General features: G+C 37.4%; 1 protein-coding gene and 1 long non-coding RNA gene across 2 annotated transcripts; both read right to left on the bottom strand.

Moving 5' to 3' along the window:
• Positions 1–133: 133 nt before the first annotated feature.
• Positions 134–1169, bottom strand: LOC146734972 (uncharacterized). The gene is made up of 3 exons (XR_014931302.1): positions 1062–1169; positions 367–458; positions 134–181 (listed from the first exon to the last, which is right to left on the bottom strand). It is a non-coding gene; the product is annotated as an uncharacterized LOC146734972 (long non-coding RNA).
• Positions 1170–1195: 26 nt separating this feature from the next.
• LOC102801425 (stimulated by retinoic acid gene 6 protein-like) lies at positions 1196–6163 on the bottom strand. Its single transcript, XM_085507293.1, has 9 exons — positions 6022–6163; positions 4874–4959; positions 4074–4387; positions 2408–2528; positions 2101–2186; positions 1815–1957; positions 1546–1678; positions 1279–1327; positions 1196–1234 (listed from the first exon to the last, which is right to left on the bottom strand). The coding sequence occupies exons 3-9, from the start codon at positions 4313–4315 to the stop codon at positions 1196–1198; spliced, it is 813 nt and encodes a 270-aa protein (XP_085363419.1). The 5' UTR covers positions 4316–4387; positions 4874–4959; positions 6022–6163.
• Positions 6164–22652: the final 16489 nt, after the last annotated feature.

Raw genomic sequence — 22652 nt, 5'->3', positions numbered from 1 at the left:
AATAAACACAGTTCACAGTCGATGCAGTGACACACAAAGAAAGTCAAATATTTATGAAAAAAAGAAAGAAAATATATAAATAATTTTATATATATAATACTAGTATGCAAATACAAGTAATTTACCTGGCTTATTCTGGTATAAATATGATCGTAATTTATTCCAACATTTACATTTCGTACTAGGATAAATACAGACAATGATTTCAAGATTAATTCGTGTATAGAAAGTATCCTTCGAAACAGATGGAAATGAATATCATGCGAAGCACATGATTTTTGTTTTTAATATTTCACAACCAGAGCATTTATTATGTACCGACTTTGATTGGTTTACCTTGTAACTAATTCAGGTAGCAGTACTTACGGTTTAGACTTAGGATATAACAGATGTTTTACATATGTGTAGTGATGACCATCTTTGTAGTCTATCGCGTTAATCCAAAATGTTTTCGAGCTCTGTAAATAACGAGATAAATCATTATACAAGCAGTACACAACAACTCAAAACTGAAATAATAGAATAGAATAGAATAGAATAGAATAGAATAGAATAGAATAGAATAGAATAGAATAGAATAGAATAGAATAGAATAGAATAGAATAGAATACCAAAAAAATGAAGGTAACATCACGCTATGAACAAATCTGTGGACGAACGTGCCACATGGCTAACGCGAAAGTAAAAATACAAATAAAGTTAGCGACAATCAGTATTATATAAAATTCGAAAACAGCTGAGCTAACAATAGACTATGATATAATACAAGATAATGTACTTCATGATCTTTGCTTCAAAACAGTGTAAAGTTTTTGATCGCATGAATGACTGTAGTTAAAATTGTATTTACGTTAGTTGATTATCAGCCCCGCTGATTTTTAGAATCACGTGACGCTAAAACAAAAACAATGTTCACAAAATATTAATAATAGAAAAGTACAAGCCAAGGGTTTTTCAATCATATATAGATTGTATGGTTTCTTGTAAAATTTATTCCGATTATAGATGTTTTCCATGCAAAAAAAACCTACCTAACTAGCTACCTTAAGCAAAATACTCACCTTATTGCAAACAAGCGATCCTACATTTTGAATGAAACCCAATAAATAACGGACTGATAATATCAATAAGCAGAGAATATTTGGCCCTCTCACTAACACCACTACCAGGTCTATTTCCTGGAACAAAATATAAGTTACGTCATCAACAGCTGTGTAAAATAAAATAGTTTAACCTGAGAAAAAAGTGGGTAAACTCACTTAATAGTCGTTGACTTACCTCATATTTTCCCTGACACTTTATAAAATCATAAAGATAGAATACTGTCCTGAAAAAAAAAAACGTTGTGTGAATATTTTTACAATTAATATATGCTTTATCTAACTCGTGAACACATTCCCCAGTTTGACAAATATCTAGTGATCAGAGTAGTTGTGGATGGTGCAACTGCAAAAAGCATTCGAATTTCTTGTAAATGAAACAACGTATTTCTAATGTTCGTTAATTCGAGACATTGTTACTAACATTTGGACGCTCCATACTCACCAGCCTCCCGTGTATATTATTCCAATACAATTTCCAATGATACGAATGTCAGTGGTGAGTGATAGAAACATTGGCAAGTATACAAGCCCGATAAATATCACATTGATCATTTTAAGTACGATGAGGATGGTACCTGACATAAAATAAAATATTGTATAATAAAATAATGCAATCACTTTAATTAAAAAATATATATAACTATTCGTTGCGTTGTTTGCAAAAGTATTTAATAAACCATATAACGCATTAAGACCAGTCAATCTACTTACCTCTCAAGGCAACATGTACCTGTGATAGATCATAATCGAAAAGATAACTACCACTGAATAGACCCAGAACACACACCGTCGTTGCGCCGAACGCACACGCATAACCCAGTCGGTCAGGCTGGGCGTCTATAACATTGACAGGACTGCGCAGAGATGTAACGGAGGAAAGAAAAATACATACAAATTTCAGTGTTAATTAGCACGATTTAACAACATATATAAATAAGCATATTGTTTTTATTAACAATGATTTTAAATGAGTTGAGACAGCAGCACACATACTTACTAGGCTATACCTGGAACCCCTTTACAACATTGAAGACAGGCCCGTTTTCTTCTTTGGAGAAATATGAATACGAGGAAAAAGAATCCCTGGTATGGTAAAATATGAAGCAAAGATATGTTACATCAGCTGAAGGCGCATTTTTAGTGGAAATGGTTGACTGGAAACTGTAAATCATCCCTTACTTGTATTATCCGAACTTAAAATCAAATTACTACCGGTTTACAACGCATTTACGACCCGATATACATAACACTACCCATAACTGGAAACAGTTTTTGCTAGATTCTGTATCAAATAAATATCTTACCGATGGTATGAAACTTAAAACAAACCAGAATTCAAACAGCTCTTCCCTCTTTTTAGGCGAACACGAATCTGTATTATTCGGAAACAGCACAGTTCTATTGAAGTCGGCCATTCGTGACATACTGTGAACGACAGGCAATGTGTTATTATTTAATATTAGACGTTGACACTCATTACATATTTCAAATATGAATTTGTGACATTACATAGTCGGCAATATTATCGTCAAAAATAAGCGAGTACACATGTGCTGGCAATGAGATTGTCTATGCGATGAGCAATACGCCTTTCCTAGAAAGCGCGCCCTCAAGCGACGAAGCGACGTAAACTTGTGTAATGGTCGTCGCTCATAGAATAGTGTTTTGATTTTTGGTTGTTCGTCAATAACAAATACTGTTCCTTAAAGATTTACTTTATCTTAAATGACAAACGTGTTCAAAGCCGAACAGAGTTGTATGTTTGTAACGTCTATGCTAACAGCGATCATACGCCATTTTGACGTCAAACACGCGCGCCGTCGTTAAATGTGGTTTCAGCCACAGGGGCTTGTCGACTGAGCGCGAAAGCCCCTTGTCGAGAACGAAGTTCGAGAAGGGAGGACACCAGAGTGACGTCATAGCATTACAATTATTCGAATTTAAACAGTAATCAATCATTTACCTTAGAAAAAACAACACAAAAACTGAATACAGTTAAGTGCTAATCTATTCAAACCACCATCACGACCAAATTCGGCAAATTAGCGACAAAATACACGTTTTCCCGAGTCTGAATGACTACCGCTGTATGTCAATTGCCGGCCGCAGCCATCTCAAATGCATGCTTGGTCTTGATTGGCTAATAATGTGGGCGTGTCTAAGACCGCTTATTTCAAAATTCCGTGTACTATGGCTGCCAGCACTATGGAGTCGGTGAATTCTGGCAAGTTTCCATTGGTTTCTTGGTGAGCAAACGGTACATTTTTATGTAGAATTGACACCTTTATTCTTGTTATCAATTTAGTTTTGCCCGTGCCTGCTTGGCCTAAAATAAGAAAGTTGTGGCCCTCATTTACTGCGGTCACAATGTTTTCCTCTACAGTTGCCATGTTGTTTAAAATCAACAGTGAGTTAAGGGGTCTTTCACACACACACACTTTATTAACCAATTAGAAACAACCCAACAATGACTGACGTACAGCGGTAGTCATTCAGACTCGGGAAAACGTGTATTTTGTCGCTAATTTGCCGAATTTGATCGTGATGGTGGTTTGAATAGATTAGCACTTAACTGTATTCAGTTTTTGTGTTGGTTTTTCTAAGGTAAATGATTGATTACTGTTTAAATTCGAATAATTGTAAAGCTATGACGTCACTCTGGTGGTTGAGTGTCCTCCCTTCTCGAACTTCGTTCTCGCCAAGGGGCTTTCGCGCTCAGTCGACAAGCCCCTGTGGTTTCAGCGACCATTCCGTGCCAACGTCGAATCAGGAGAACGTGGACGTACAAGTAGAACCGGGTGTGCGCCATATGACATATTCTCCAAGTATTTCTTCGAAAGCACGCCACCATCGACAAGCTCAGTCGATATTTGCATCGCCAATTTTGTTTCCAGCATGTTCAAATTAATTTGAAGTCTCAGTAGAATGAACACAATAACGTTAGATCATTCCTAAAACGACAGAGCATACCTGTCTACTGGATTGCCGCTAATCATCGAGACTAACGAATTCAGAAAGTGTTTAAATATCTCTAAAACATCAATCATCGGATCCTCAGACACAGAATTAAAAAATAAACTCTCCACGACTGCCTGTGTGGCATTGGTACTGAGGTTGAAATTCATCATAATATAGTTTTCCAGTTCGTTGATTGTCCAGCCGTTGGCACTAGCCGGTAGAACGTCCACAATATCTTGGATCGTCTCCTTCATATTGGATGGCCAGTAGGAATGAACACCTTCAGCGGGGGCTACTCGTGTCTAGTCTGTGGCATCAAATTCGTTCTATGAAAAAAATGATATATTAATGCTTGTTACACTATAACGGTGTTTTCATTATCCTTATTATTTTGAACATATTTTCAATGCAAGTAGAACGGGATCTGACAAGTTTGCATCGGGCGTCGTTTTGGACAACCAATAGAAAGACTGACAACAAAGGGGTGATAATCAGAATATTTAAAAGTTTTGAAGCTAGTTTGGAATTAATATTTAGTAGAATACTTAGAAAAAAATATTTGATCATGATACTAAACATAATCACCACCCTTTGCCACATATGATGAACATCACCAATTTAAAATTTATGTATCAAAGTGTTGTGTATAATTACACTGCGTGTATACATTTCTCATACAGACGAATGAGACAAATCTGAAAATGATACCTCTCAATTAAATTTTTCGATTTTTTTCAGTATGTGACACTGCGAACAAAACTTTACTCAGCATAAAAACGAGAGTATGTAGTTTACAGAATGAAAACAAATACCTTAGTAGATTACGTGACTAAAAAGTGCATCTCTCCTTGAGTCTTTAATCAGTGTACCCAATTTATTTATTATTCACCAAAACGCCCTTGAGAATAAGAAGAGAACAAGGTTGTGTTAAAAATACAATCCGCCAAGTCACTGATTTAAAAAAGAATAACTTTAACCATGTTTGGTCAGAATGAACAAAGGACCACAATCATACAACACATAATAATCAATGTTAATAAGCCACTGAGTATCTAAATTAGGACATGCATACTTCAAAGCACAGGTACCATATTACATAAAATGCCAGCAGTTCTTCTCAATAATGCGTTATCGTAGTTGAGTTCAACCCCTTGAACACGACAGTCAACTTTCACTTATTGAATTCCAGGGTATGCACATTAACGCCTGGAGATGATCAATTACAAAGGACAAGTATGCTAATTAATTGATATGTCGTGTTCGTGTAAACATGGAAAGTACATGGTGTAAAAAAAGTGTATGTTGTACGCTGTACATACGTCGCATGGGACCCGCACCGAACACGACGTGGCGTGGCTACATTAATCGACCTTTAATTATCAAAATAACTACAGCTATGAGACAGCTTAGGATAGCGGCCATTTATAGCTTTCAATTTTCCCTATTGTGCACACACAGGCGTGTTCTATTTATCGTTGAACGTTGAACTGAACGTATAGTTGAATGGTAATCCGACAGTGTCAAAGGTCTAGTCTTAGAAAGTGACGGACCTGCACTACGCTGCGATAATACGATAATAGGTCCATTGTGTTGACGCGAATACTAGTACTTGCTTGGTCGCGGGTTGTGTTAAGATTATGCGGGTTTTACGTGTCATACTCCGTCGACTCCACGTCCTTCGAGTGGATTCATGTTAGATTGCACAGTGGCTGATCGTAAGTCATCTGCTTGCCTGCCTGCCCGCCTGCCTGCCCTGCGCGCTGTACACACTTAAAATACAGGACTGACAGGTCTTAGTACGCGTATTAATACATTCACGCCACATCACACCCAGTGAACAAAGTACCTCATAAATGCACTCTCCAATGACTCGCTTATGTCACCTAGAAATCACCCAATTAGTATACACGACCAAAATTAACATTAACCACAGTATTAGGAGTCTCTTATTCTCTATTACCTGTGATAGTCGCGTACTTGTTCATTGCCGCTGTCCCGAGGGAATCGCCATAATCCATAGATGTCACGGTTGTAGGACCATGTCAGAATGTTATATCACTATGAACTGTCACCTTCTGTGTTAGCCACATGGTCTCGTAAACGCCGCGGTCTCATCAAAATGTGTGGGCTACATACCAATGGGTAAATTGCACGGCACATGCGCAGATAAGTATTGCTTGCACAATACGTATGTTCATTGAATTGAACAGTGGCTCGTCTGCAACACATGTGTATTCTATTGCAGTTTATAAATTGCGGATTTAACACAATGAAATAAATATTTGGGTTCTTAAATAGACGCAAACCTCTTTGTAAAAACAACTGTCAATGAACTGTGTTGCACGCATTGAGCTATTTCGCGTTGTTTTACGGAGGTTTGGGACGATTTGAAGAGTATATGTCTTATTTGAAATGTCACAAAAAATGGCGCAATTTAACATTGGTTTGTAAGACGAAATTATTTCTTCATATCAAAAAATGTTTATGTCATAGGATAACAAGTCATATATTATTATTGATCTAAATCCTAATATTGTTAAAATATCATTTCAAAAAATTGCATTTCATTTAGTCAGTTTTCAGGGTTGTAATAGTTCTATTATACAAAATGTCAGTTTCAATCCCAAAATGCTTTGTGTATATTAGCAGTAACATTAGACTCGGTAGTAGAAAAAATAAATTTAGATTATTTATTATATTTATATTTTGGCTCTTGTGAGGAATATATATTGGTAACATGATATGTATATCGTTGTATTTACAGTAATAATTTCGCATTCACAACTTTGAGTAATACATCGAAGGACAGAAGTAGCATGACCGTAGGGTGTCGCATTGTTGTGTCGCTGTTGTGTCTGGTTCAACGTGTACTCTGAGTAATTCATGTAGAGCTCGTGAAATTAGAAAGTACATGTACTGCCACTTAAATGACACGTGACTGCCAGACATGGCGGTAAATAACTAAGCACAAAGACAGTATTATAACTAATGTAATCTCTAGATTTGCAGCGTACATATGCACACACTATTTTGTCCACGGTTGTTAATGTACGCATGCTACAAACCGCACATGACACAAATTGCACACTATCTGGTTATTTTGATTTCTCCTCTCGTGCATTGATTTTTTTTCCGGAATACAATTATTGCTACAATTCTGTTGTGTCTGCTTATACATGAACTTGAAATATCAACGAAACAAGCATGCTCTAATTCTATATTAATTAAAATTATTGATATTCATGACTTGTACCATAACACTAATGAAAACTTTCTAATTGTTTTAATTTTCTGATTCGATCTTCATATAATACTATCATTTAAGTGCTGTGCATGGATTGGCAGACAGACAAAATATATGTGTTCAATGTGACCAACGGGTGTTTACAAATAAATAAATAAATAAATAAATAAGTCAACGCGGGGCAAGGTGGTTAACATATTAAATATTATTATTCTGATCTCACAGAACTACCAACAATGGATATGCAACGCAGATGAGCAATAATTTTCGCAATAAATAATGTTGTTTTAAGCAAAGAATTCGAGATTGCAGTGGCATTTTTTGGAGTACTACTAAATTCACACAATTTCAGAAATCGATGTTATAGAAAATGAATAAACATTTATAAAACATTTAAAACGAGGGAGTCGTCATCTGTGCATGCGTCAGACGGCCATAGCATAGTGTCAAAGTTGACAAACAAACGTCTACCCACGAGCCTTTGCGATTTTAGCATGTGTTGATATCATCGCTTGAGACCCAATTCCCGCGCGTGCGCAGGTGACGACCCTCCCGCTTTAAAATGGAAGACGCTATCGTTATATTCAAATCAGCAAAAATGCTTGGCTTGAGAAGACTTTTTGTAACACTGTTACCCACTTTTGCACTAACATCATACTTTCAAATTTTAAAACTTATTCAGCAAGGCCACACTGGTCGAATTGTAAACGGACAGTATTCATCAACTAAGGCAATGTGATTGGTTCAAGTGATTTTCAACCATCGTTTGAAATTGATAAATGGTTAATGAATTGTTTAAATATATCAAACGTTCATGAGTTCTAAAATTCATTAGTAAATGGTACATGAAATATCATGTCAGAAATGATTTAATTTGTACTTACATTTCTATTCCAATTATGAAATCAATATTACCCTATTTATTTCAAGGTCATATGTGTGTTCCATTGTTCCACTCCCATAATTCGCCCTCTAACGACGAATCTCTAATGTGGCATCATGACGTAATTGCTGGGGAAGAAGCAATGTCGTTCAAAGAAAAAACAGTATATAGTTGTTTAGAATATAGCATATGTATTTGTTATTGACGACAACAAATTAACGTGTATATATCGACACTGCGTTAACACCGTATTTGTATAAGCGCCTCGTCACTGATAGGCGCGACTTTAAGCTTCTCGACCAACCAGAATGTTCTACGGATTTTTTGCACGTTCAATGCATGGTTATTGTGTTTGATTCGGCGTTTTAGTACTAAATAACAACCCAAAAATTTTGGTACTCTGTAAATATGACTACCCATGGAGGGACTGTAAACTACATAAAGGACGTGATGTTGAAAATTAGAGCAGACGCAAGTGATACTGGGTCAATGTAGGCGTATGCCTCCTTTGAGCAGACTATGATTTGTGGACACGAGACTTAATAACTCTTTTTTTCCAACAAAGAGTTTGCTTGAGTAATTTTGTCTTGGTGCACCTCTGACCCATATCGTCGGTAACCACGGCGTTTGTAACACAAACAAACCTCGCTAACCTGGGACTGCCTCGCCTTGTCTCCTAAATTCAGAGTTTTATTACATTACAGCTTTTAGATGTGTGAAATTTATCATCAATCGTTCTCCATATATATTGTACGTATGTTATAGCTGTTATTGGTGGTGTGGCAAAAACCTCTGCGCAGTTGACTAATTCTACGTTGAACCAATGAGCTTGTTTCGACATGAGGTAAGCAAAACTTGTTTATCTTCCTGCGAAATGCTGGGATTTGTACGAAAGCCGAGAGGAGCCTTCCTACTTCCTATTTCGCAGTTCTAACTTCCTACTTCCGACTTCAAACTTCTGAGTTCCGACTTCTAACTTCCGAGTTCCAACTTTCATGGAGAGCAAAGCATTGTGGGATATTGAACACATGCACGTGCGTGGATGGCTAACAACATGGCCGTCAGCAGCCAGACGAGTTGTGCTGGGTAAGTTTATTATTCACGAATTATTTAATAATATGTTGGCATGTAAGGGATTGCATTTGTAGTATTATTGTTACAAACCGCTGCACAGAATGTGCAATTTGTGCACAGAATGTTATTATCATGATTTATATTTCAGTCAGTTTGACAGTGGTTGTCATGACATATACTGATAAAGGTTAATGACAAGACCAGATGGCGAGCTGGTCGAAATCAACCAAAAACATCTTATGACTCTGCAGTTTTTAAGATACAAGACAGTAGCTGTAATTCTAAACCAATGTTGTTTGCGAGTTTAAAAAAGGTAGTATCTTGGTGGAATGTTAGTGCGAGATTATTACCCCATCAATATTAGTTAGTGTTGACAATGTATAGAAATGTTTTCTCTAGACAGCTTGACGAGTAATTAATTGATTATGATGTGTAAAACTTTCATGTGATTGGTTGTTTGTTGGAAGGAAAGGCCTTGGAGTCTCTTATACTGATTGTAATTGGTTAAGGGGTGACAAGAAATAAAGATGGATTTAATGCTGTCTCGGGTGAAAACCAGGGACTTGGCAGAGAATCGTTTTGGGAACATGAACGAAGCTTGTGTGTGTCTTTTGTCAGCCTAGCGTGGAAACGACCGAATCCCGGTTACCTAAGTGAAAGGTTTTTAACCATCAAAAATACCTATCACACGTGGTGGATAACCCTTGGGCATTGTGTTCAACACAAAAATCATCCTGGGAACACTGTATGATTACAAGACAAAAGACATACATGATGGAAGGGATTCGTGAAGTTTTAACGGAACATCTTGGACAAATGACACAAGCCATTGCTGGAGACCAAAGAATGACACAACAAGCGGTAGAAGGAATTCAAGAAGTGGTGGAAGATCTTCAAAATCGTCCAACGCTTGTCAACATGGGAATCGGGCCAGCTCCGTTTAAAGGTAAACAATCAGAGAACGCAACATCCTGGTTACAGAGATTTAATGCGTACGCAGACTTTAACCAACTGCCGAATGATAGAAAAGCGGCAGGATTCAGAATGTTGATGACTGGCCCAGCCGAGATGTGGGTAAATGAATTGCCAGCCCAAGTAAGAGATGATTATGAAGCTTTAACGGCGGCCTTTATTGCATATTTTGAAAACGCCGATTTAGACTGGATACTAGAACAAGAACTGTCTGAGCGAAAGCAAGGGGCCGACGAATCCGTAGAAGATTACGCGGCAAATATCAAGTCGCGTTGTGCCCGACTTCGTAAAACACCCGAAGAACAATTACGTTATTTTCGCGCCGGGCTACAGAATGACATCAAGAGTCAGGTGATTGTCCATCAACCTCAAACCATTGATGAAGCGAGACGAAGAGCCAGACTGAGTGAGATAGCTTGTCAGATGCAGGAAGGCGAGAAAAAAAAGAATGGCGCAGATCTATCAGCGATTGAATTCAGCGTGGAAAGGTTAGCACAGAAAACTGAACAATTATTACAACAACATCGACCGCAGTACGTATACAGCCCGCAGCAGTTCCAGGGACCAGAGAGTCAGGTTGGTTCAAACCTAACTTACCAAGGTAGACAATTCAATACAATTCCGGTATGTGGCATTTGTAATAAGCAGGGTCATTCAGCAGCCGGCTGTTACAGCCGTGGAAATTATTTCAGTGGAAATTGTTATAATTGTGGCAAAAGAGGTCATAGGGCAAGGGAGTGTCGAAGGGAAGCACAAAAAGGGAATTCGAAAGATATAATTTGTTATAGTTGTGGGGCGAAAGGCCATATTGCTAAAAATTGTGATAACGAAAAACAAGGGGGTAATTTAAACCCAAAAAGTCTATTTTAGTAAGGGCGGAGAATAGACTGACTAGTCATAAGAAAAGAATGGTAGACAGCCCTCTTTTGTGTTCAGTATCAACCGATATCTATAGAAATAATGTAATTAAAGTAAAATTAGATAATGATTATGTATGGGCATTGGTAGACACGGGAGCTGAGATTTCAGTTATTTCAAGAAGTTTCATACGAAACTTTCCAAACTTGAGAAATCGTAAAATATATCCCCCCCTTCGAAGTTCAGCACGTACTGTGAACGGTCAAATAGTTCCGCTCAGGGGTCGAATCTATGTTAGGGCAGAAATAGCGGGTCAAAAAGTGACTATTCCTTTCCACATTGTCGACTATACAAAAAGTAATGTGATAATTGGAGCAGACTTCTAGCGGAACATAAAGCAGTTATTGATTTCTCATCCCGAAAGTTTCATTTGAGACCGAAGTCGCCAATATGGACACAAAATAGTATTACAATTCCTCCCAAGACACAGCAAATTATGACTTGTAAAACTCGATATCATTATCCAAACGGGGTAATTGCAGAAAATAAGTGCGTGAATAATTTATCTAAGTACGGGTTATTGACTGCAAAAGGCATTTTTGAAATACATAAGAATAAAGTGCCAATTAGAGTAATGAATCCGTTAGACACAGAAATTCAAATTCCTCGAGGCATTAAAGTTGGAATGATACAATGTTTGACCCCGGATACTGGCATAATTAACGTCGGCTCAGAGGGGGAGCACTTAAGTTTGAATGAGTTCAAGTACGATGATCACCCTAGTGAAACAGTAAACCCTTTCAATATTGACATGGCGAGGGCAGATTTAAACTCTGAACAAAAAGAAAGGTTAAGGAAATTCCTAAATATGAATGGAGATATATTTGCCGAAATTGCAGGACACATGGGTCACACAAAATTAATCCAACATAGAATAAGATTAGTAGGCGACCCCGACCCAATTAGTTGTCGGCCATACAGGGTCACTCCTCAAAAAAGATCGGAGATTGAAAAACAAATTAATGATATGTTATCTGAGGATATAATTTCACCTTCTGTTTCGGAATGGAGTTTTCCGGTTGTCTTGGTTACGAAACCTGGGGGTGCTTATCGATTCTGTGTCGACTATAGGAAGTTGAATGCAATCACAAAATTAGAACCATATCCCTTACCCTTAATAGTGGATTGTTTTGACTCCTTGGGAATAGCCAAACCCAAATATTTTTCGACGCTTGATCTAAAAAGTGGATATTTCCAATTAGACCTACATCCAGATAGTCGTGAACTCACTACGTTTACGACCCATGCTGGGAATTATCAATTTAACCGATGTCCGATGGGGGTCGCTGGGAGTGGACATTCATTTCAACGGCTCATGAATATTGTGCTTAGGGGATTGAATTGGAAGAGTTGTTTAGTTTATCTAGATGATATAATCGTATTTTCCGATACTTTTGAGAAACATTTGGGGGACCTGAATCAAATATTCCAAAGGTTAAGAAAGGCTAACTTAAAACTGAAGTTATCAAAATGTAATTTTGCGTGTAGAGAGGTTAATTATTTAGGTCACGTGATAAGTAAGGACGGTATCAGAGCAGATCCAGAAAAATGTGCAGCCATAAGGGATTTCCCCGTTCCACGTGATGTAAGAAGTTTGAGAGGATTCTTAGGTATTTGTAATTATTATAAAAAGTTAGTGTTCCAATATGCGAAAATAGCCAGGCCTTTGAATACAATGACTAGCAAAAATATTGCGTTTGAATGGACGGAAGAATGTCAACAGGCATTCGAACAGCTGAAAGAAGCGCTAACAAATCCGCCTATATTGGCATACCCCGATTTTGAGAAGCCATTTATATTAAGTTGCGACGCCTCTGGCCAAGCCATCGGTTTTATTTTATCGCAAATACAAGACGGACGTGAGAGAGTTATTGCGTATGGCGGGCGGGCGTTGACCCCGGCAGAGCGTAATTATCCTATAACACAATTAGAGGCTTTGGCCGTAGTGGTAGGAATTAAATACTTCGACCCGTATTTAAGGCACGCAAAGTTCAAGGTAATAACAGATCACTCAAGTTTAAAGTATATATTTGGGTTAGTAAGACCTAAGGGCCGAATCGGAAGGTGGGTCATTGCCCTACAACAGTATGATTTTGAAGTTGTACATAGGCCCGGTAAGGTTCACCAAAACGCGGATGCATTGTCTAGACGTACCTATGAGGGGCCCCAAACGATCACAGAATTAGAGGAGGACGATGATTTGATTGGAATAGTATCCTTAGTGACTGATAAAGTCCAACCGGAAATTAATAATGAAGGAACAGTAGACGTATATTGTGAAGAAAATGTAGTCGGTGGAACGCCTGCAGAAACAGGCTGGTGTAATGTTAGCGAAATGCAACGAGCCGACCCAGAGATAAGCCAAATAATAGATTATTTAATAAACGGGACCCTACCGCCTGAACCGCGCAAGGCGCGAATATTAGCATATACTAGAGACGAATATGTTATGGATAATGGAAAATTATATCACCTCTGGTTCCCCAAGGGTAAATTTAGTAAAGAACAGGATTGTGTAAAACAGTTAGTCATTCCGCATAAATTAAGAAATCGCGTTTTAGAACAATTTCACAATGAAGTAACGGCAGGTCATTTTGGGTTTGCAAGAACTTATGCTTCAATCAGGCAGCGTTATTATTGGCCAAAAATGGCTTCTGAAATCCATAGTTGGGTGTCTACGTGTGTAGATTGCGCCACTAGGAAATCTCCTAAACTACGCTCCAAGGCCCCCTTGATACCGTTAAAAATAGAAGCCCCTTGGCATAGGGTCGGAGTTGATTTTATTGGGCCCATGCATAAAACTCGGGCGGGAAATCGGTATATTATTGTGTTTACGGATTATTTTACGAAATGGGCCGAGGCGTTCGCGACGGAAAACATGAATGCTCGAACAACAGCTAGGATTCTATTTGATGAAATTATATGCAGGTACGGAGCACCAAGATGTCTCTTGTCAGACAGGGGTCAAAATTTCTTGTCGGAAGTAATCAAAGCGACCTGCCAAATGTTTGGAATCAGAAAAGCAAACACGACGCCATATAATCCACAATGTAACGCGAATACGGAACGTTTTAATCAAACATTAATTCAAATATTAAGTATGTTTTGCGACTCTAGACAGGAAGATTGGGATGTATTTATACCGGCCGCGTTATTTGCGTATAGAGTAACTAAACAGGAAACGATTCAAGAAACACCGTTTTACTTAACATATGGGAGACGGGCGACGTTGCCAATAGACACAGTGTTATTAGAACCAGAACAAGAGAATAAAGTACCCCGAGATTATGCGGAATTACTGAAGGAAAAATTAAAGGTTGCCCATGAGACTGCTTTAAAATGCATTGAGGCTAATCAAGAAAAAATGAAATATTATTTTGACAGAAGAGCGAAAGAAAGTACGTTCCAAGTTGGGGATATTGTTTATTTGTACACGCCTAAAGCAACATCGGGATTGAGTAAAAAACTAGAACATCGGTGGCACGGCCCATATCGCACGTTCGAAAAAGTATCTCCCGTGAACTTTCGATTGCAACGCGTATGCGATGGGAAAATATTTAAAAATATAGTTCATGTAAACAGACTGAAACGCGGAGCTTTACGCGAAGAACAAAATGAAGGAGATATATTTGAGGAAGCCCCTGAGTTTGAAATCGTGAATGCTGATGAGAGGGGTACGGAAATGCAAAGTGAACCCCCGTCCACTCAAACGGAAATTCCTGGAGAAAATGTTCCTAATTTAGATGATATACCCGAAGGAGAAAATGATTCGGTAGGGCCCAGAGGCACAGAGATGAATAGTAAAAATAGCGGATATTTTGGTATCGAAAAGATCATTAAGGGTAGGCTAAGGAACGGTAGAAAAGAGTATCTTATTAAATGGGTGGGGTACCCAAAAGATCAAAATTCTTGGGAATGTTATGAGAATTTAAACGAACAGGCGAGATTATTTTTAGAAGACCATCCGATACCCCTTATGGGATCGACGAAAGCAAACAAAAGAAGGCGGGAAAAGTTGATTAATGGTTTAGAAGTATATTAAAAAGAGATTAGTGTGTGACAAGACGAGTGTTATTTAGGCCCTGGGACGCACATCATTCATTACTAACGACAATACTTAACGAATTCATTCATACGAGATCATTTCTCAAGGAGCGTGGAAAGGATCCATGATAAAGCCTAAGTTTAAATTACATGGAAGTGTTATGTCCGCACTATAGCTACGTACGGGTTTGGTGTTGGGGTCACACTTTCATGAAGACGCCGGGCGGTGACGCCATGGACAATTTGATGAGAACATAGGAAACGCTTTAGGTGGGTATTTAATTCTACCATTCGACCACGCAAATTGAGAATTGGCCACGAATTTTTCATTTATCATGTGTCATACCCCTTTCTTTTCATTTCATTACTAATTTATAGTGCGTCTCCTGAGAAATTGATGTCAAGATGAGAATAGCGTTGATATTTATTAGTGTATTAGTGGTCGTACGATGGAAACCGTCTGTGCAGATGAGAGATTATGTTCTGCGCCCCAATTATGGAGTATTGTTTGAACGGGTAGCAAACATCGATAACAGCCTAACGTACTGGCATCATACGTTCGCAATACCTTATTTAGATATTCCTATGATGAGTGTGAATGAGTCATTATGTTCGAACGAAACAGTTCACCTCATTCCGAAGTTTTGTGAGGAATACGGGGAAACTTTGAAGTTAGTCGAACAACAGAATAAGTTCTATATGTATCATATTTCGAGAGATGAACGAGCGATTCGTGTGTTATTTCCAAAGATAGAGAAAAAGAATTTGGGAAATGAACGGCAGAAAAGGGGATTATTAGACTTTGTAGGGAAGGTATCGAAATCTTTATTCGGAACGGCCACGTCGAACGACGTAAATATTTTGAGACGGCATGTAGCGGCATTGGAAAGTTCCACCGAGGTTATGACAGATCAAATTGTTGCATACGAAGATGATTTAAACTCATATGTTTTCACAACGAATAAAAGAATAGGGAATGCTCTGAATGGGATTAAGGAAAATCATGAGGCCATTTATTCGATCGTATCTGATTTATCGCAATGGAGAAAGCGCTTGAACAGAATGGAACTAAATCAAGAGGCGTTAGAAAAAGAATTAAATTATGAACGGCGATCCACGCATTTAATGTTTCGATATGCTATTCAACGCCTACAAGCGTTACAGTTACTTGAAAGGGAGACACAACGTAGGGTGAGTTCGATTGACGTGTTATTACAAGAAAGGTTACCTTTGCAGTTGGTAGGACCGAGAGTGTTAGGGGATGCTTTAAGGGCAGTGCGAAAGAAACTACGAAAGAAATATCCTAATTTTGATATAGCATACACGAATTTGAATTATTATTACCATAATGCGAGAGTGACATTTTGGCGTACAGACAATAATGTGTACATAAAGGTTGGAATTCCCATTACTATAAAAAACGACATATTCGAAGTGTATAAAGTGATAGTCATGCCTATGCCCCTCCCTTATGATTTAGGTGATAAACCTCAGCATTTCGACAATAATACAGCAAAGAACGGGCGCACGAAGGTAACGTCAGTTGTAGAGTATTTTGGGGTTAATGAAGATGAAACTTACTACATTGAAATGAGTGCAGACCAAATTTCGTCTTGTACTGGTCTGACAGTAAAAGATTGTCCCTCTGTGATTACCATGATAAATATGCGTAAGTCGTCGTGTACGAAGGCCTTGTTCTATGATAATAAAGAGGAAATTCATAACACATGTAAAATAGATTTAATACTCAACCCAGTATACGACCCTAAGATTCTCGAAATCGGACAGGGGAATATTTTGGTAAATAGCAATGATACTAAATGGTTAATAGCATGCGGGGATAAAAGCCCTGAGCCTATTGAAGGTTGTACAATGTGTATAATTAAATTGCCCTGTGGATGCGCTATAAATTCCGACAATCTCTATATATCGCCATTGTTAACCAGTTGCACAGAAGACGAGGCCCCCACGTTTCTGCATCCGGTAAATTTGCCATTCTTAATACCCTTTTATGACCCAGATGATTTGACAGAAATTACGGGGGAATCGATGTATGAAAACCCGTGGCGAGTACAACTCCCTAACATCACCATTAACAGAGGGAATTTCGAGGAAATTGTACGTTCTGATGCACGTTTGGTGGTAGATTTAAACAGAACGGCAGATTTATTAAGGAAAAATAAACCAATTTATTATTCTAAAGTAGACAAATTATTTAGCGACATTACGAATGAAACCCCTGCCTTACCGTTTTTGGAAGTCAAAACTATTACTATAATTGAAACCATTCTGGCTACTATAAGCACAGGGTCACTGATTTTGTCAGTATATACAGTTTGTAAGGTGAGAACTTTGAGCATATTGATTGCATCCCTTCCCAGGGTCCGGGCTAAAACGTTATATTTGCCAGTAGACGAGTTAATTACGGACCACCCCTTGCGAGATTTGAAGAGTTCCATGATCCAACTTCGAAATGAAACGTTAATTCTGATTTTAATGTGTTTAGGATTCTTATTAATATTGGCGGTTATTCGATTGTACAAGTGTTATCGTAATCGCTCTATAATGTATCGTGCACCTAAATTGCCCCGTACTAAGTTAATTTTAGAGATATCCAATGACAAGCTGTATGTCTTGGTAAATGTTATGACCCTGTACGTGTCTCCGAGCCATTTGGCCTTTGCAAAGCGACCCGTGATCGAGAATTTAACAGTTGAACGTGGTATAATTTCGTCCGTGTTGAATATCGAATGGGGTGATTTAAAATACAAATTTCATGGTGTAGAACGTGTAATTCCTTTGCCCAAAGCCGTTAAAATACCAAAGTGGAAAGATAGTAAGTGCATGGCTGTGGAAGAGGTAGGGAATCATTATAGATTATTGGTAGGTCTATCTGAAGTATATACCGAGATTCCCAGGGATATTATTAGTATGCAGTAGATAGGGAACCCAATACTGAATAATTGGGATAGCAAGTGAAGTGCTGGCACCTCTCCTTGATAGAGTAGGATATTCGAAAATATAACCAATGTATTTAACCTCATAATCTTTTTATTTAAATATATATAACTATTGTATTTTAGAATCATAACAGTAGTGTTTAAATTTATAGCTTTTTATTTGAAATTATAATTACCATATGTAATCATTGTATTTACTCATTTGAAACTATGTATTTTGTTATATTAGAGTGTATTTTACTTGCTTAACAATTGTTGATGTATTTGACGTGTGAAATATAAATGTGATGACATCCTTGGTATTGGAACAGTATGTTCGGAGAACATGCAGAATGTAAAACAGGGGGTTGTATCATGATTTATATTTCAGTCAGTTTGACAGTGGTTGTCATGACATATACTGATAAAGGTTAATGACAAGACCAGATGGCGAGCTGGTCGAAATCAACCAAAAACATCTTATGACTCTGCAGTTTTTAAGATACAAGACAGTAGCTGTAATTCTAAACCAATGTTGTTTGCGAGTTTAAAAAAGGTAGTATCTTGGTGGAATGTTAGTGCGAGATTATTACCCCATCAATATTAGTTAGTGTTGACAATGTATAGAAATGTTTTCTCTAGACAGCTTGACGAGTAATTAATTGATTATGATGTGTAAAACTTTCATGTGATTGGTTGTTTGTTGGAAGGAAAGGCCTTGGAGTCTCTTATACTGATTGTAATTGGTTAAGGGGTGACAAGAAATAAAGATGGATTTAATGCTGTCTCGGGTGAAAACCAGGGACTTGGCAGAGAATCGTTTTGGGAACATGAACGAAGCTTGTGTGTGTCTTTTGTCAGCCTAGCGTGGAAACGACCGAATCCCGGTTACCTAAGTGAAAGGTTTTTAACCATCAAAAATACCTATCACATTATACCAAATTGTTTTGCATAGGTTATAAGGTGAGATCAGCGTCAAAATTATTTTTATAGTTATATTATCTTTGCGTTAGGTAGGCAAAGCTTGTCGTATTTATATTGTCTTTGCATTTGATTATATTCTCCCTTGGAAAAAGTGACCTGGTAATATTCTACCTTTGGACAAGTCCCTACCTATATGGAAACAAGTCGCCTCATTGTGTGCCCTGAATATATTCTACTTTGCGACAAGTCCCCTGGTAATTCTCTTATTCTTGTGAGTCAAATATAAGTGAAAACTGCTACCCACACAGATTGATTATCAGTCTCATCTATACTTGACGGACACTGGCATTCACTTATTTTCAGACAAGTATCGAGAAAGTGCTAGGGAAGTTGGTTCCACTAATAGTATGACATTAGTATTTAAGCGAAGGTCTGATCCCACATAATAGGCACTCCCATTGTACCCGGTCTAAAAACTAAGTTCACTGTGTTTATTTGCATCTCTATGGTATGAGATACCATAATTTGTTGGTGTGCTCGAAAAAAGTTATTGCGGTGACCTTCAAATCCAAGATGGCGTCCAAGATGGCGACCAAGCCTGTACAACCTAATATAGCTGGTTCCATTTGTGATAGAATATTTGTGAAAGTGGCTAAATATATGATTTTTTGTGAACGGAAATGTTCACGAACTAACATTCCATGATGTATTGTTTCTTATCTTAACCATGTTTTATGTATATAACTGATGATTCATTTGTTTGTACCATGGCACTTATTCAGCAGCTGAAAGTAAATAACAAATCCACATTTCGTGACTTGGCAGGAACTGTGCCGAGGTTGATAATGAGACAGGTTCAATTCACACGAGCTGTACAGCATATGTACATTGGGTGACTGGCACTTATCCAGAAATATCAATAAGAATCCTGAACGAATTAGCAATGCACACCAAAAAGTGGAAAAACAGTTTTAAAAGGCCCTTCGAGTCATTGGCACATTTTGACTTATTGTAATCGAAGAAACGAAACAGAGATAACACACATAATGAAAATTAAACTGTAATCAGTGGAAATGGGTTTTATACATACAATATTTACAAAATATTTGTCGAAAATTACAATATTCAATACGTAAATGATTCGTTTCGCTAATTACAGATAATTAAAACTACGAAACAAGGGTCTTACACATACAATATTTACAACTGTCTGTCGAAACTTGACCTGTATATTCACTTTTCAGTAGTGTATACTAGTATGACATAAATCATTTGCAGAAAATAACAATATTTATCAGTAAATGGTTCATTTCGCTGATTACAGATAATCAAAAAACCAAGGGTCTTACACGTTCAATATTTACAACTGTCGGTCGAAACTTAAATTCACCTTTCAGTCGTATCGTAACTAGATGAAACATTTGTCCAAAACAATCGGGACTTTAATTAGTAAAAGTTTCGTTTCGCTAATTACGGATAATCAGAAATATTTAATCAGCGAACCAAGGGTCTTCCACGTATATTATTTACAACTGTTGGACGAAACTTGACCAGTGTATACAACGGCATGTAACAATTGTCAAAAAATAAAGGGGATGATTTTTAAATTAACAGTAATATTGCGACCAGCTACGCAACGTGCAACGCTCCGAGGATTACCAAAAGGCGTACTAATTTGATTATGACCATCAGTCTGGCGGGCTCTCTGGTTCAACCAAGGTCGAGGGATGGGACTGTCCTCTTATACGGACCTTCCTTTCGATGTCATCACCTTTATTTTTGACAATTGTTTCATGCCGTTGTATAAACTGGACTACTAAAGCTAACAGTTTACATAATACCACACAATGTAGGACGCTGATTTAAAGATTTCCAATTATCTGTAATTAGCGAAACGAATGATTTATTGAATAAAATATTGTGTTTTATGTCCTTATATACACTACTGAAAGGTAAATATACAGGTCAAGTTTTGTCTAAAAGTTTGTACGTGTACGTGTAAGACCCTCGCTGATTACAGATTTCCGATTATCATATACTAGTAGTTACTGTTCAGATCGAAATACTAAAACGTGCGTGTTACTTTGATATTATGTCAGTGTGTGTGTGCCACACACAACTATTATAAATATTCGTAACCAGTAATGATAGCTTTAATTGCCCATTGTATATTTTATATTGTGCCTTTCAAAATAAAAGTCACTCACACTTTCAATTGCAAATTGTTTTTTCTATCTGGCAAATAAATTTAGCAGTTTATAAATATACAGTATATAATACCCTATGTATAGGGTCCAAAAACAACCATGAAAAACATAGCCTGGCATATAGTTATGAACTGCTCATTACGCAAATTGTTTGTACACAATTTGGAATATATTTGTCAATTTGAAGTGAGCAATGTTATATATGTATCATTAAAACAGATCCACTATCCAATATCATACAAGACAACTGTTTGTCCTCTTGGTTTGGTGTGGTTATTTGTCTAGTAAACTTGTTTTGACATTTTCGATGACATGACTGGAACATCAGGGCGGGTTCGACATGCCCGCAACAGATGCTTACCCTTCACGTGCACCTGACTCCCTTATGGGGGTTTATGATGTTCCGATTCCATCGATTTTGTCAGTATATTTTTCTTGACAACTGATTGTTAAAGAATGGCAAATTGGTACTTCTATAATTACTAAAGTCGTCAGGTCCACGAGACGAACAATTCACTAAAATGTGAGTGTGGACTTGATTAGCATGGATATATTGCTATCAACTATTGATATCAACTTGGAATGCAAATATGTGGATTATTTAGTCAATAAAACATGCGTACAACCATTTAAACTAATATTCTAGCATATGTATTTAACCAGATATGTGTACATTTACCATTCAGTAACCATATTGGACACCATCATTTGAAGGCTATCGCAATGATTTTTTTTTGTGCACACCAAACAAATATTGTTTTTCATAAGACATAGAAACAAAATAATATAATGAACACAGTTTGTAGAATGGGTACAATGGGACCTGAGAGATATGGGAATCAGACCTTCGCTTATATATAATTTCTTCAGGTTTTATAGGTATATTAATAATCATTAAATTATGTCAAAAGTCGGGTTGAATGAATTGACTTTCACTTTTAATTGTACAAATACCATGTTATGTTTATTGTTTTCCCCAAAGGATTTTATGCTTTAACGTATATATTTATATATACCAAGACTCCTTTATTTTCATATTTTAAATTTCCGACTTCTTACTTCTGACTTCCAATTTCCGACTTCTCACTTCCAAATTCTCACTTCCAATTTCCGACTTCTCACTTCTGACTTCCAATTTCCGACTTCTCACTTCTGACTTCCAATTTCCGACTTCTCACTTCTGACTTCCAATTTCCGACTTCTCACTTCTCACTTCTGTCTTCCAAATTCTCACTTCCAATTTCCGACTTCTTACTTCTGTCTTCCAATTTCTCACTTCCAATTTCCGATTTCTCACTCCTCACTTCCAAATTGTCACTTCCAATTTCCGACTTCTCACTTCTGTTTTCCAAATTCTCACTTCCAATTTCCGACTTCATATTTGCC

The sequence above is a fragment of the Saccoglossus kowalevskii genome, chromosome 13 (genome assembly GCF_978046115.1).
Source record: "Saccoglossus kowalevskii chromosome 13, keSacKowa6.1, whole genome shotgun sequence".
NCBI classification, from domain to species: domain Eukaryota; kingdom Metazoa; phylum Hemichordata; class Enteropneusta; family Harrimaniidae; genus Saccoglossus; species Saccoglossus kowalevskii.
Note: the sequence above shows the minus strand (reverse complement) of the source record. Positions and strands in the feature narration are given on the sequence as shown.

Bases quoted from the DNA above. Each gene is read 5' to 3' on its own strand.
- LOC102801425 (XM_085507293.1), bottom strand. From the start codon at position 4,315: ATGAAGGAGACGATCCAAGATATTGTGGACGTTCTACCGGCTAGTGCC. The intron at 2,529-4,073 runs GTATGCTCTGTC...TGTCGTTCACAG, and splicing joins AGCGGCAATCCAGTAGACAG to TATGTCACGAATGGCCGACT. The intron at 2,187-2,407 runs GTAAGATATTTA...TTACCATACCAG, and splicing joins TTTTAAGTTTCATACCATCG to GGATTCTTTTTCCTCGTATT.